General features: G+C 38.6%; 1 protein-coding gene across 1 annotated transcript in view; it reads left to right on the top strand.

Annotated features, from left to right (window-relative positions):
* The window catches only part of LOC112113710 (EF-hand domain-containing family member C2), a 90,011-nt gene extending 80,690 nt beyond the window's left edge, over positions 1–9,321 (top strand). The window contains exons 14-15 of the mRNA XM_026650028.1: positions 6,006–6,111; positions 9,032–9,321. Coding sequence (XP_026505813.1) covers positions 6,006–6,111; positions 9,032–9,127 — 202 coding nt within the window. The 3' untranslated portion in view covers positions 9,128–9,321. The remainder of the gene's footprint in view (positions 1–6,005; positions 6,112–9,031) is intronic.
* The last annotated feature ends 2,696 nt before the right edge of the window (positions 9,322–12,017 follow it).

Genomic DNA, 12,017 nt, shown 5'->3' with positions numbered 1-12,017 from the left:
CTTTAAATTGCCACCTGGGGAAGCCGGGCCGCCCCGGTACGGCGCACTGGCTCTTGCCAGTACACCATACCGGGGCGTACCGACTTACTTTCACCTCTGAATCACCTAGGCTAAGCATGTACGCTGTGATTGAATAAGCTTACAGGAATTAACCACTAATGTTTATTGTCTGGGATAAATGGGTAGAGAATTCCCATTTTTACATTCACTTTCTCCGTGTATTGGTTTGGTGAAAAAACATAGTATCTCAAGAAGGTACACTATATATGATCTCAGAAAGATGCCATGATGAATAATGTGGAAAAGTTAATGAATCAAATAGATGGTATTACTATAGATACAACAGTCCTTCTTTGTTACCCCTATATTACTCTTGTTGTTCTTACCTGAAATATATATTTTAAGTTTTTTAGAAAAGGGAGAGAAATTATTGGCAAAAGCAGAATTTACATAATAGTTTCAGTATTTTTTCTTGGAGTGTGTAATTTGGTTGTACATATATTCTTTGAGGTAAGATCCTTGATCAGCCACACTGATCAGGACAAGAACAGAAAAACACAAATGTTCAGTGCCCTTGTGTCAAGACTCTAGAGGGCAGAGTTCACAATAAAAACAGGTTTACCAGATGGTGATCTGAACACTCATCACAGATTGCTAGGCCTCCACAGAATCATAGAAATGTTGGGCTGGAAGGGACCTTGAGAAGTCATCAAGTCCAGCCCCCTGCTCTGAAGCAGGGCTAAGCCAACTGGCCAACAGTCTACTTTATGAGTTGTAGAATATGGTCTTTGGTCCCTTCTTTTCTCCTACTAGAAGTCATTAAAAAAATTATTTTGAGGATATGGAAACCTCTTAACATCATGTAAAAAGCAGAAGGAGGTCTTATTTCTTGTCAGGAATAGATGCTTTCATGCATGCAAGCTTCTAGCTTTTAGCAGAATTTCAATGTATGCTTCAGGGATTTACCATTGAATGACAGGATTCTCTACAAACAGGAAGGTGAGGGAAAGTTTGACCACCTTTAAATCCTTAATGCCCAAATCTAGCCCTCCACACTTCACCAAGCTCATAGAACACTGCTTGGGGGAGAAACCTTTTAAAGTCACTCTTTACCTGCAAGTCTGCCTTAAGAAACCTAAGGCACCATTGTTTTTAAGCCCAGTTTGTCTATGGACCAAAAGCATTCAGAGGAGTTCCCTGTGGTAGCCAGATGGATGACTTCTACAAATTGCTGACCATTCATCACTTCTGACAGTTGAGTCACAAGCATCAGTCAAAAGACGCATAAAATTCATTTTTTTAGAATTCCCACAAAGCTGTCCAGCACAAAAAGTGCATCGGGACAATTGGCATTTAGAGTTAGAATTTTCATAGTCTCAAAGGCTGTGATTGAATAGATGCAACTAGAGGAGGGATGAAGTGGAGTTTTCCTTTATTTACTAACTAACACCAAAGAAGAACTGACAGACCTGATACATTATAGGCTTCAAAAATAAATATATCTTGTTTGGTATTAGGGAAAGCTTTTGAAAGTTGACAGCCTCTCTTATAAGGGGGGGGAGGGGGTTGAATGGAGTCAGCTTCAAAAAAAAAAATCCACCAAACCCCTTTCATTTAAAATTATTATTAAAATAATATACAAGCTTAGAAGACAAGGAGGATGCCTAATATCTATTGGAAGATCATTTCATTCTAAAAGTTGCTTTACATGATAAAGGACTGTGAGTAATTTTAGTGATAAGATAAAGATTCATTGCATTGAAAGATCTCAATGTATACAGTGAGTCCTTACATTACAGATAAGAGGAAAGTATTTAAATTTTTAAACAAAGGCTTGTGCAGTTGGTAGCACTTAAGTAAGGATGTGTATTTAATAGTGACTTGTGTTTATTTGGGGTTTGTGGTCTGGAAGATGTTTCCTGTAGTGGATTTAATTGGAATTAATTTCCAGTTTATTGGGAGGCTTCAGACTCTACCTTGCAGGTAATAGGCGTGGTTGAAGGATATTTAGTATCTTGCCCTCCATTCCCCCGTTTCTCACGAAGGTTGAAACGTCATGAAACATCTAACACAGCAGCATTGCTGCTTATAAGCCAGTTTCGCTTCTGGAAAGTCCACTGTTTAATCTAAAGCAGTGCCGCTTATCACTGATGGCCCTTCACCTGTTTTTATGGATGAGGAATAATTTAATTTTTGTTTCCATGGGTATTTGTAATGAACATTTCTGAATTTATTAAATGTAGTAAGGAGGAAAATGAGGCAAATCCCACAACACCGGCAGCTTTAGCTAATGCATTAGCTGGGGGTATATATCCTACAGCTTGCAGTTTTTTTCTGAGGTTAAACGATAAATAACTTATTGTTAACTTTTAATTTTCTATTTAAAAAGTAATACCCATAAATATCTATTATTTAACATTTGTATATAATACCACAGGTGTCCATGGCACTTATCAAACAGAGTAAGGATTTAGGCCACATTGAAGTAAATAGGAGTTTTGCTATTGGCTTCAATGAGCCCAAGATTTCTGTCCCAAAGAGCATCCCAATCTAAGCAAGTGAAGAGAGAATCCTGGCCAATAATGTGAAGTTACAGTGCATTGAAAGTACTAAGGCAATTCTTAGTGTCTCATTGGTATAAATATATCTTTTAAAATTACAGAGCAGGTGCAGATTTTTTACTATGATGTATTAAGATATGAAGAGGCTTCCTATTTGTTTCTGCCAGTAAAATGCAACATTTATTATAGCATTTCTTTAAGTTTATGCAAACATACAAGGAACAATGAGTTTGTTTAATACACAAGCACAATTAAAATGCTTGAAAAATAAAATTTTGCATTTTGAAATTGTTGGTATTTTCTTTTGATCCTATTTTTATTTATTCACTGTGAACCTAACAGTGCACTAATTGACAATTAAAAAGGGCTTACAAACTAGAGACATGGTGAATGAGGAAAGATAAAATGGAGGAAAGGAAGCAGGTAGAGGGAATGTATGACAAAGGTTTCAAATATAAGATCATGAGTTAATTCATCCGTACTGCACACATCTTGTGGCTTTTTAAAAAACATATTGTAAGTTTTATGCTAAATAATTGCTATGGACACATCTGGGTGGTTTCTCTCAGCCCTGCTGCTGTGAGGTAGTTGTGGTGGGCTTCTAGGGCAGATGGAGGCTTGGCAGCTGTGACTCAGGAAAGCCTGTGGGGGCAACTGCCAGGCTGGGGAGGGCAGGAGTGGGTGTGCCTCTGGAACCCAATATCCCAAGTGGTTGCTCCTTGTGCCAGGAGGCCCACTCACTTAACTCCAAAATTTACTGTAATTCCTATGTGGTATGAAGTGATGAACAAGACAGTAGAAGAGTGCATGCATCAAAGATGATCTTTATGCAAACTAGATGCATTTTGAGTAGAGCTGTGGAAAATGCAGCAACTTCAGTTTGCAGCTGTTTGCTGGATGTTTTTTAGTTCCATTGTTTAGCCCCCAAGTTTCCATGTGTGTATGAGCCAACACACAACGAAACCATTACGTTTTGCTTCAATTTTAATTTGAACAATGCAAAACTGATGATTTGTTTTTATATGGTACCACCCCGAGGGTCACACGTTCCTCTGAGCACCCCACCTCCCCTGGCTTAACAGAAAGAGGGAGAAGACCTACAGGCATCTTTGATCCTCAGAAGGGCCAGAGCAATGAGATTTGGGCCAGAATAATTCTCCCCCTAGAACTTCCCTCCCACAACAGGCCAGGATCTCTCTGCTTTTTTGCTATCTCCTGGTGCCTTTGCCCTGGAGACTTTTACCCAGCAACCTACCCTCAAATCTCTGTATATTTTGGGGGTGCTATGCTCCCTCCAGTAGGGTAGGCATAATTCCCCATCCACAACAAAAAAAGATCTTGAGGCAGACAGACAAACATTTTTTTGTTTTTTCAGTACCCTATGACAGACAGGTAGTGCAGTATACATTTATTGGGTACATGGTAATCAATATATTTACCACAGGTTAGCCACCAACATTACTTAGCTCATACTGACCAGTTGTACAAACCAGCTTGTGTTAGTCCTTTAATCTTTTCCTGTAACCAACTTAAACACTTATTCATACCCAGAATATACAGAAGCTATCAAACAAACTGAAGTAGCAGCACAGCATACTCGACAAATATTCCGTTAAGTCTAAGTAACAGAGTACTTTCTACGGCTATCAGATTAACATTTTAATAAAGTGTTTTTCAAAACAAAGGAACTTAAGCTCTGTAAATATTGCTATCTAGAAAAAGAACACTTGGGTTGCAACTTTCCTGGCTGGGAAAAAAAAAACATTTGTAAACAGGTTGGGTCACTCAGCACTACATTCTTACAAATTGATAAAGCAGGCTTCTACACGTTGGGGTAATCCAAGGTGAACACATTTTGCAGAGGCCACAAACAAGAGCTATCTGTCTTCTGCCAAAGAAAAGAAAATTGTTCTCCAAGTGTTGTGGGGAGGAATGAATCTTATAACATATTCTAACCTCAAATGCTTTGATGACGTTCTAGAGCTAAACTAAAGGGGGACAAGGTGTCAAGTGATCTTAGTCGTCTCCTTTTGGAAGAGGCAAATCTAACTTCCTTTATTACTGAAAAGCATTATAGTAGCTACTCATATTAACTCTGATCATTCAAATGTAGGGCATCTCTTTCCAGTCCATCTAGTACCTTTGGCTCCAAACTCATAACTCAGAAATAAGGCATCTCCTTATTCAAATTCACCTGTGTAAGCAGGTGCAGTCCATGGGAGTCAAGGGATTTGTATCCCCCTACTATATACCAGTATGAATTTGGAATATTTTACATAGCTGCCTAAATATGGATTTAGGAGCCTAATTTTCAGCACCCAGGCTTGAAAATTTTCACTCTAGTTAAGGGTATTAATTCAGAGACAGCATTCCTAGCTGTTCAGGGTGCTTTCACAGTCAGATCAAAGGACTTTGGCCCCAATCCAATGCTTGCTGAAGTCAGTGGGAGTCACTGAATTGCACCTATACAGTCTTAGATGAAAGTGGTCCAGTACAGGTTTAAGTAATTACATTCTTTCACTTTGCCTATATAAAAAAAACTGCTCGGTTAACTTGTACAACTCTGAGTCTGTGCTGTGGATTATATCTTGACTTTCCACAAACCAGCAAAAAGGCAACCTATATACTGAGAACATACAACTTCAAAGGTTCTAATTAATGAAGTTTTAGGATGTCAACATAATGTAGTACTCTAACTTTTTCTTCAGAGGGTTGAAAGCAATACTACAGGTTCATAATAAAAACAAAAACAAATCACATGTCATAAGGCTTATGAAATTCAATGCGTGTGCACCATAGATCATATTAAGATATATGTGCAATCAAAGGTTAATGCCAGTCAACTTTTATGGCACATGCTTGCTTCTTAATAAAAAAGTAGGAAGTATTTGTCCTGCTCGACTCAGCACTGGTGATCACAAAATGGGTGCGCTGAGCATTTTGGATGGGTGCTTATTTTTATGAAAGGAATATAAATCAAAGTAGCAAAAGAAACCAGATCGGCTGTATTCTCTTGTGTCTATAGCACCAGCAAGTTCTCTTCTAAACATAAAGACAGGATTTTGCAGGGTGCCTCCAAGAACATTTTCACTCTTTATCCCAGAACGATAAGGCTTCCACTGATCATAACATTCGTGTGTTGAAGAAAAATTGGTTAATAGTCATATTTAAAAAATGAAATGAGTTGAACTCTAATAGACTTTAAACACAATGAAAAGTCCTATGTGACAGACAATAATGAAGAGTAAAGTTTTATATGAAGTGTAATATATAGTACAATAGAGAGACATATTCTGCAGAGTCTTCTCCTTGGCCTGTTGTCCATTTTCTATATTTTTGAAATTAATTATCAAAAATGCAATTGTTGTGTGATGTAAAATATGGCAAAGTATATTAAAATATGCCACAATTGAATCAAATTATATACAAATATTCTGCTTTTAGGTTTGAAGATGGCAAGGAACAAGTAGATTATAAAAAGTTTGTCAATGGGCTGAATTGGAGAGAGAATCCAGTTCCGACTTTCCAGACAATAAAGGTTCCTATAAAGGTAAAGTGAAGACGTTTAAAACAAAAAAGCAGTGCACAAAACCTGAAAGCCCCTTTCATGCTGCCGCTGATGTCGTTCAGTCAAAACATATTAATATCATTGATTTATCCAACAAAGAATATCTGGGACTCAATCTTTATGGATCTTGTCTGGGTTTTTCGAGCAGTTTGTTTCTGTTGTGAAGGATTGGGCGAAGCAGAGAACCAGTGTAAGGCACGGGAACTCTGTAACTCTGTTGTGCACAGTGGATGCCACATCTCTAATAGATTTCTAGGGAAATATAGGAAGGAAAAGGGCTGTGCTGTCCTGTGAACAAGGGCATGACTATCAGATGCTCACCCTTGCTATTACACAAACCTTATGTTCAGAAGTCACAATTATCAGGAAAGTCTACCAACTCCACTGGCATTGCAAAATGTACCTACAATTTTCTATAACTCTGTGGAAACTCGCACAGAATACACCACTTCCTTGGTAGGTAGTGGGAGTAGTGTGGAGAAATCAACTAATATGTCTCTGTCAGCCTAGTACTTAGGGTAAGTAAAAATGTCATTTCGGGAAACGGCAAAGATTAAGCTGATCTGGCTGTCTTGTGCTGGTGTGAGAATAGAATGGTTTAAAATAGCATTGTGCATAATCCAATCAAATTGATTTTTTTAAAATGTCATAGCAAAGAAATCCAAAGCATCTTAGCGCGCATATAACATCGCTCTTCTGATCCAGCCCTTGACTGCTGATATTGAATGTGTTTCATTTAGTCTCCTCTGCTTCTACTGGTTTCGAAGCATAGGGTTCAGTGCATTTTAAATTCAGCAGCTGCATATTTTCACCAGTTATATGCAAGTGCTGTGTTTTCATCCTGACAGCATAGTGGCTTCACTACTTGCTCACTCTTCTGGAGCCTATAAAACTGTCTATAGGGGCTAGTGAGGGCACAGTGCTGCTGAGTTGCTAAGCTTTCCTTGGTGTCATTTTCTTGGACTCCTTAATTAGGAAAAAATTTCTTGTATGCATCTAATTAAGATCCTGTACATATTTTTACAACATCCACCTTATACTGGATATGTTTCAGATTTAAAAAGTGTGTGCTCCATGTTTCGATGAGGGCACTTTTCGAACAGGGAGTTCGGAATTCTACTCAAAGATATTACTCAATGATTATGTTGTGATAGCATCCAGTGATGCTTGTCAGGATTAGGGCACTGTTGTACTAGGTGCTGTGCAAACAGAGGTAGATGCAGTTTCCGACCCAAAGCACTTACAAAACTAAGAGGATGAGCACCATATGAAGGGGCGGTGATAAAAGAGGCAGAAAAATATACAAATATGTTGGCTTGTTATTTATTTCATATTTTTCTCCTAGCTGTATTGGCTGCTTGCCCAACTGCCTCAGACTAGCCATAGAGGACTGACTTATTTCTTGTAGGTGATATGCCTGAAGTGAACCTTGAATAGGGGGTGGAGGACCTGAGTGGTAGTGAGGAGAGGCAGTGTGTTCAGTTTGTAGTCGTAATAAGCCAATCAGTGGCTGTGATCACAGCTTGCCACTTTGCCTCACTGTTATCAGATGACAGTGTTTTGTAGGCATCGTGGCAGAGGTGATTTGAGGGAGGATTGGTTTTATGGATTTTGGCAGGAAATTTTTCCAGTGTACATGGGACAGCAAGGGAAAAAAGACAAAGGCATTTGTGAACCAAGAAGTCAGTCAGGGTTGGCATCTTTAGTGGAACAAAGACCGTGATCAATATAATAAAATATCAGGGATAATTTGGGCAGGGTTTCACTGTAAAGGTCAGGAAAAGACATTTGTGTTTGCACTGGAGCCAGTGGAGGAGCTTACAGAAAGTGAGCTGACAGAGCTACAGGCTAGGAAGACCATCTTAGTGGCAGCACAGTGAACGGACTTGAGGGGAGCAAGGTTGCAGACAAGGTCAAAAAGATGGAAGTTGTTGGTTGTATTCTCATTTTATTATTTGCAGTACCGTAGTGCCTTAGAGTCTCAGTCCTGGACCAGGACCCCATTGTGCTAAGCACTTTGCAAACACAGAACAAAAAAACCCAACAACAATCCCTGCCCCAAGCCACAGAGGTGTATTCAGTTATCTGCTAGATAGGAGAATCACTTCTGTATTAATTGTTTAAAAAAAAAAAAAAAGGGCTGTAAATTACATAACATACTGAGATATCCTGAACTATAGTACATTAACAAACAAGTTAGTAAATTATGTCCAAATTGGCTGTGGTGGCATTATTTATTCAATTTATTATTTTGTTGGTTAGCTGTAATATATAATAATGAATTTATTTTAGATGAGTACATTTTAATGAAAAGATGAGTAACAAAAGAAGAAAGAGAAGATACCAAAGGGAATGTAAATCCTTTTATTGATTCTTTGACTTTCTCAGCTGAATCTTTATCCGAGCTGTGATTTAATATGCACTACAGTAATTTTGTCTAGGTGTAAAATGATTATATTTGACAAACGAAAATTTCAGTTTGTATTCTTACTCAGTGATTTAGTCCTGAAGTTTTGATCTTCTAACTTCCCTTTCTTCTTCATTTTGTCTACTAGTTTGAAAGCTGACAATTCCTACAGTGTCTTGTTCTCTTAGCTGACCAACATATCTTTGAAGTATAGGTGTCTAACTGAACAAAACAGTACACTAGTCTTTAATTTTTTTTTAAAATTGGGCGGAAGTGGAGATGGAGGGATATTTTTAATTAAAACTTCAGCAGCATTGATCAAAATCGATAATACCATATTCTTTAGGAAGATATGCTTTACAAATTTGTTTTTTTTCCACGGGTGATTTGCATGTAGAAATGAAATAACTTGCTTAACATTATTTTGTGACATTTCTAGTTATTTTTGTTTTCAAAATGGAGTTCTAAGTTTGTCCTCTTGTTTATCACTTTCAGTATGAAGATGACTGGAGTGGGCAGCCACCATCCCTTCCAGTGAAAAGGATCAAATATTTACCCCTAATACAGGATGTTTTTGGCACTGAAGAATAATCTGGTCTATGCAGGTCACTTCTTTTGAATTACTGTTGCAACTTCACCAAGCGTATCTGGACAGATACTGTAAACTTTCCTTAAAAAATAAAAGAATCACAGATGTAGATTGTATTGAATGTAAATGTCTTACTCCAATGTAGAAATATAGTTCATGTATTTTTGTAATTCTTTCAAAATACAAAGTACTGTACTGTAAGTACATGAGCACAAATAAAAATATCCTTTAAACTGATCTTCATGTTTGGTTATATGTAGAATGCACAAATATTCAGAAGTCTTACAGTGAGAATCAAATATAGCAAAGTGTGACTGACCCTAAACCATTCTCATCTGCAAACAAACAAAAATTATCACTGACAACATTAAGTCAGACTATATCGGCACAATAATTTAATATTCTCTTCCATTTTTTTTCATGCTGCTTAGTTTTATGTTGATGTATCCTTGCTGAATCTAAAGTGTTGTTTATGTCAAAGCCAGTTAGTTTATGGAGGGGTTCTAGCAAAGCATAACATTTCCTGGTATCAGAGATAATTGCAGCCTGCCCAATATAGAAGTAAATATCTTGCAAGTGTAACACAGAAACTCTGAGCTCTTGATTTTTGCTTTACATACAACCTAAATCGATCGATGTCAAAACTTATTTGGGGAATCTGTGTGAAATGAATTGGTGGTTTTATTCCAGTCTTAGTGAACGGGTGTCCTCAGTGTAAAACAGCAATTTCTCATCTGAAACGAATTGATACCCTGCTCATCGGTCAAGATTGTGATGATTAAGTGGAGTTCCTGTCAGTACTTTGCACGTATATAGCACTGTACGAGTTCAAAGCCACGTTTAGACATGACTTCCTTCATTATCACTGCAACCCTGTGAGCTGGTAAGTGTTATTCCAGTTTAAGAAGGGTGGGGAAGCTGAGGCAGAGACGTGGAGGGACTTGCCTGAGGCAATAGTGAGTCAGTAGAAGAACCGGGATTAGAACTCAGAAGGTCTGACTCTCAGCTCTACACTAGTATTTTCTGGTTACTTTTGTGAAATTATCAAATTCTTTGACTGAGGATCACAGGTTTTTATCTCAAATTGCAATTCAAGGAGAAGGACAAGTGCTTAATTTAGAAAGACAAATACTTCACTTATCTTATGATTCTGTATTACAAACAAGTTTAATAGATTATTTAAATCTGATTTGTTTTGTGGTCATACATTTTAAACATAGATTAGACTCCATAATGTCATAGATTCCAAGGCCAAAAGGGGCCATTGTGATCATCCAGTCCAACGTCCTACAGGCCACAGAGCTTCCCAGAATTAATTCCTGTTTGAACTAAAGCATATTTTACAGAAAAAACATCCCATTTTGATTTAAATATTGCCAGTGATGGAAAATCCACCACAACTCTTAGTAAGTTGTTCCAAAGGTTAATTACCCTCATCATTAAAAATGTGTGCCTTATTTCCAGTCTGAATTTGTCTAACTTCAGTGTCCAGGGATTGGATCTTGTTATACCTTTATCTGATAGATTGAGGAGCCTTCTATTACCACATTTTTGTTCCCTGTGTAGGTACTTATAAACTGTGATCAAGTCACTCCTTAAGCTATTTTAGACTTGAAAGTGCCTTCTCACATGTCTGACAAGATCTCTGTGTAGATAAGTAACAAGACTTGTTTTTCTTGGAAAGAAAGTTTGAGAACTACCATCTTTCTGTCTTTTGACTATTTTGTAATGCTGTTCTGTGTATTTTTAGTAATACTCACTGAATTTCCCCCCCACTTCTGTCTGTGCCTTCTTTTCTTTCTCATGCCCTAGGCAACATGGATAGCCACAGAAAAATCTACTAGGAATGGTGCATAGCAGGTTCATGTAAGGATTTTCATTCCTTGCCACCATGTTCACAATGCACCTGGCAAAGTTGTGTGGAACTACATAGTACAAATAATTTTCACCAGATCTTCTGTTCACAAGTGGCAATGAAGAGGCCCCAGCCAATCATCAGCCAGCCTTATTGTTTGTACAATGTAACATAAAGCATACAACCCCCCTGACTATTTCAACCCCTTAATCCTGCCACCAGCTTCCTCTCTCTCTTCACATTGCTAATGAGATGCCTGAATGAAGACCATATCATAAGATTATATTTCCAGATGGCATAAGGCCACAACTTTAAAGCACTTATCTCATAAAGTGGGAGGCAGTCCTTGCCATTGATCTTAACGAACAGTCTCTGGAGAAGAGCCTCCCTCATAGCCTAAATATAACTTTTGTCCACAGACATCCCAGCTTTACATGACAGTAGCTAAGAGATGCACACTGAGGTACTGCCTCACCCCACTATGCTGACTGGATCTTGTAAAGTACCCAATGTTGACTTACTAGCTCAACCCAGTACCTGAGAATGTGTCAGGGGCTATAGTGGGGCAGCATCAGAAGCCAAGACAGGGTTAGAGTCAGGAGCCAAACCAAGGGTCAGGGCCAGGGTGGAGTCGGTAGCCATGCCAAGGATTAAGCCAGAATCAGAATTCACACCGAGGGTCAGGCCAGAGTCAGTCACTGGAATTAAGGTGAGGAAGCAGGAGCAAGGAGTGGAACCAGCTGAGGAGTCAGGAACTAGGACCAAGGTATGGTAACAGGGACAAGGGTCAGGAACTTGATATCAGGAGTCTGGTCAGCAGCAGACCTGGCAACTAGTTGCTGAGACAAAAGGTCAGACAGGAACGGGAAACTTTATGCTTGGTGGTGTCCAATCAGCAGTCTGCTGCTAGTCTCCTGACCCAGCTGAGTCAGTGAGAGTAGTCTGTGGTGGTGAGGCATTAGCTGCACTTCCCTCATGTAAGCTTGTGGCACAGAGACAGGCTTTTGCTTGGCATGTCCCCCTTTTCCCCCTCCCTG

The sequence above is a fragment of the Terrapene carolina genome, unplaced genomic scaffold (genome assembly GCF_002925995.2).
Source record: "Terrapene carolina triunguis isolate 2854851 unplaced genomic scaffold, T_m_triunguis-2.0 Scaffold24, whole genome shotgun sequence".
Lineage (NCBI taxonomy): Eukaryota > Metazoa > Chordata > Testudines > Emydidae > Terrapene > Terrapene triunguis.
The sequence above is the reverse complement of the archived record's forward strand: the minus strand, read 5'-3'. Positions and strand labels throughout refer to the sequence as shown.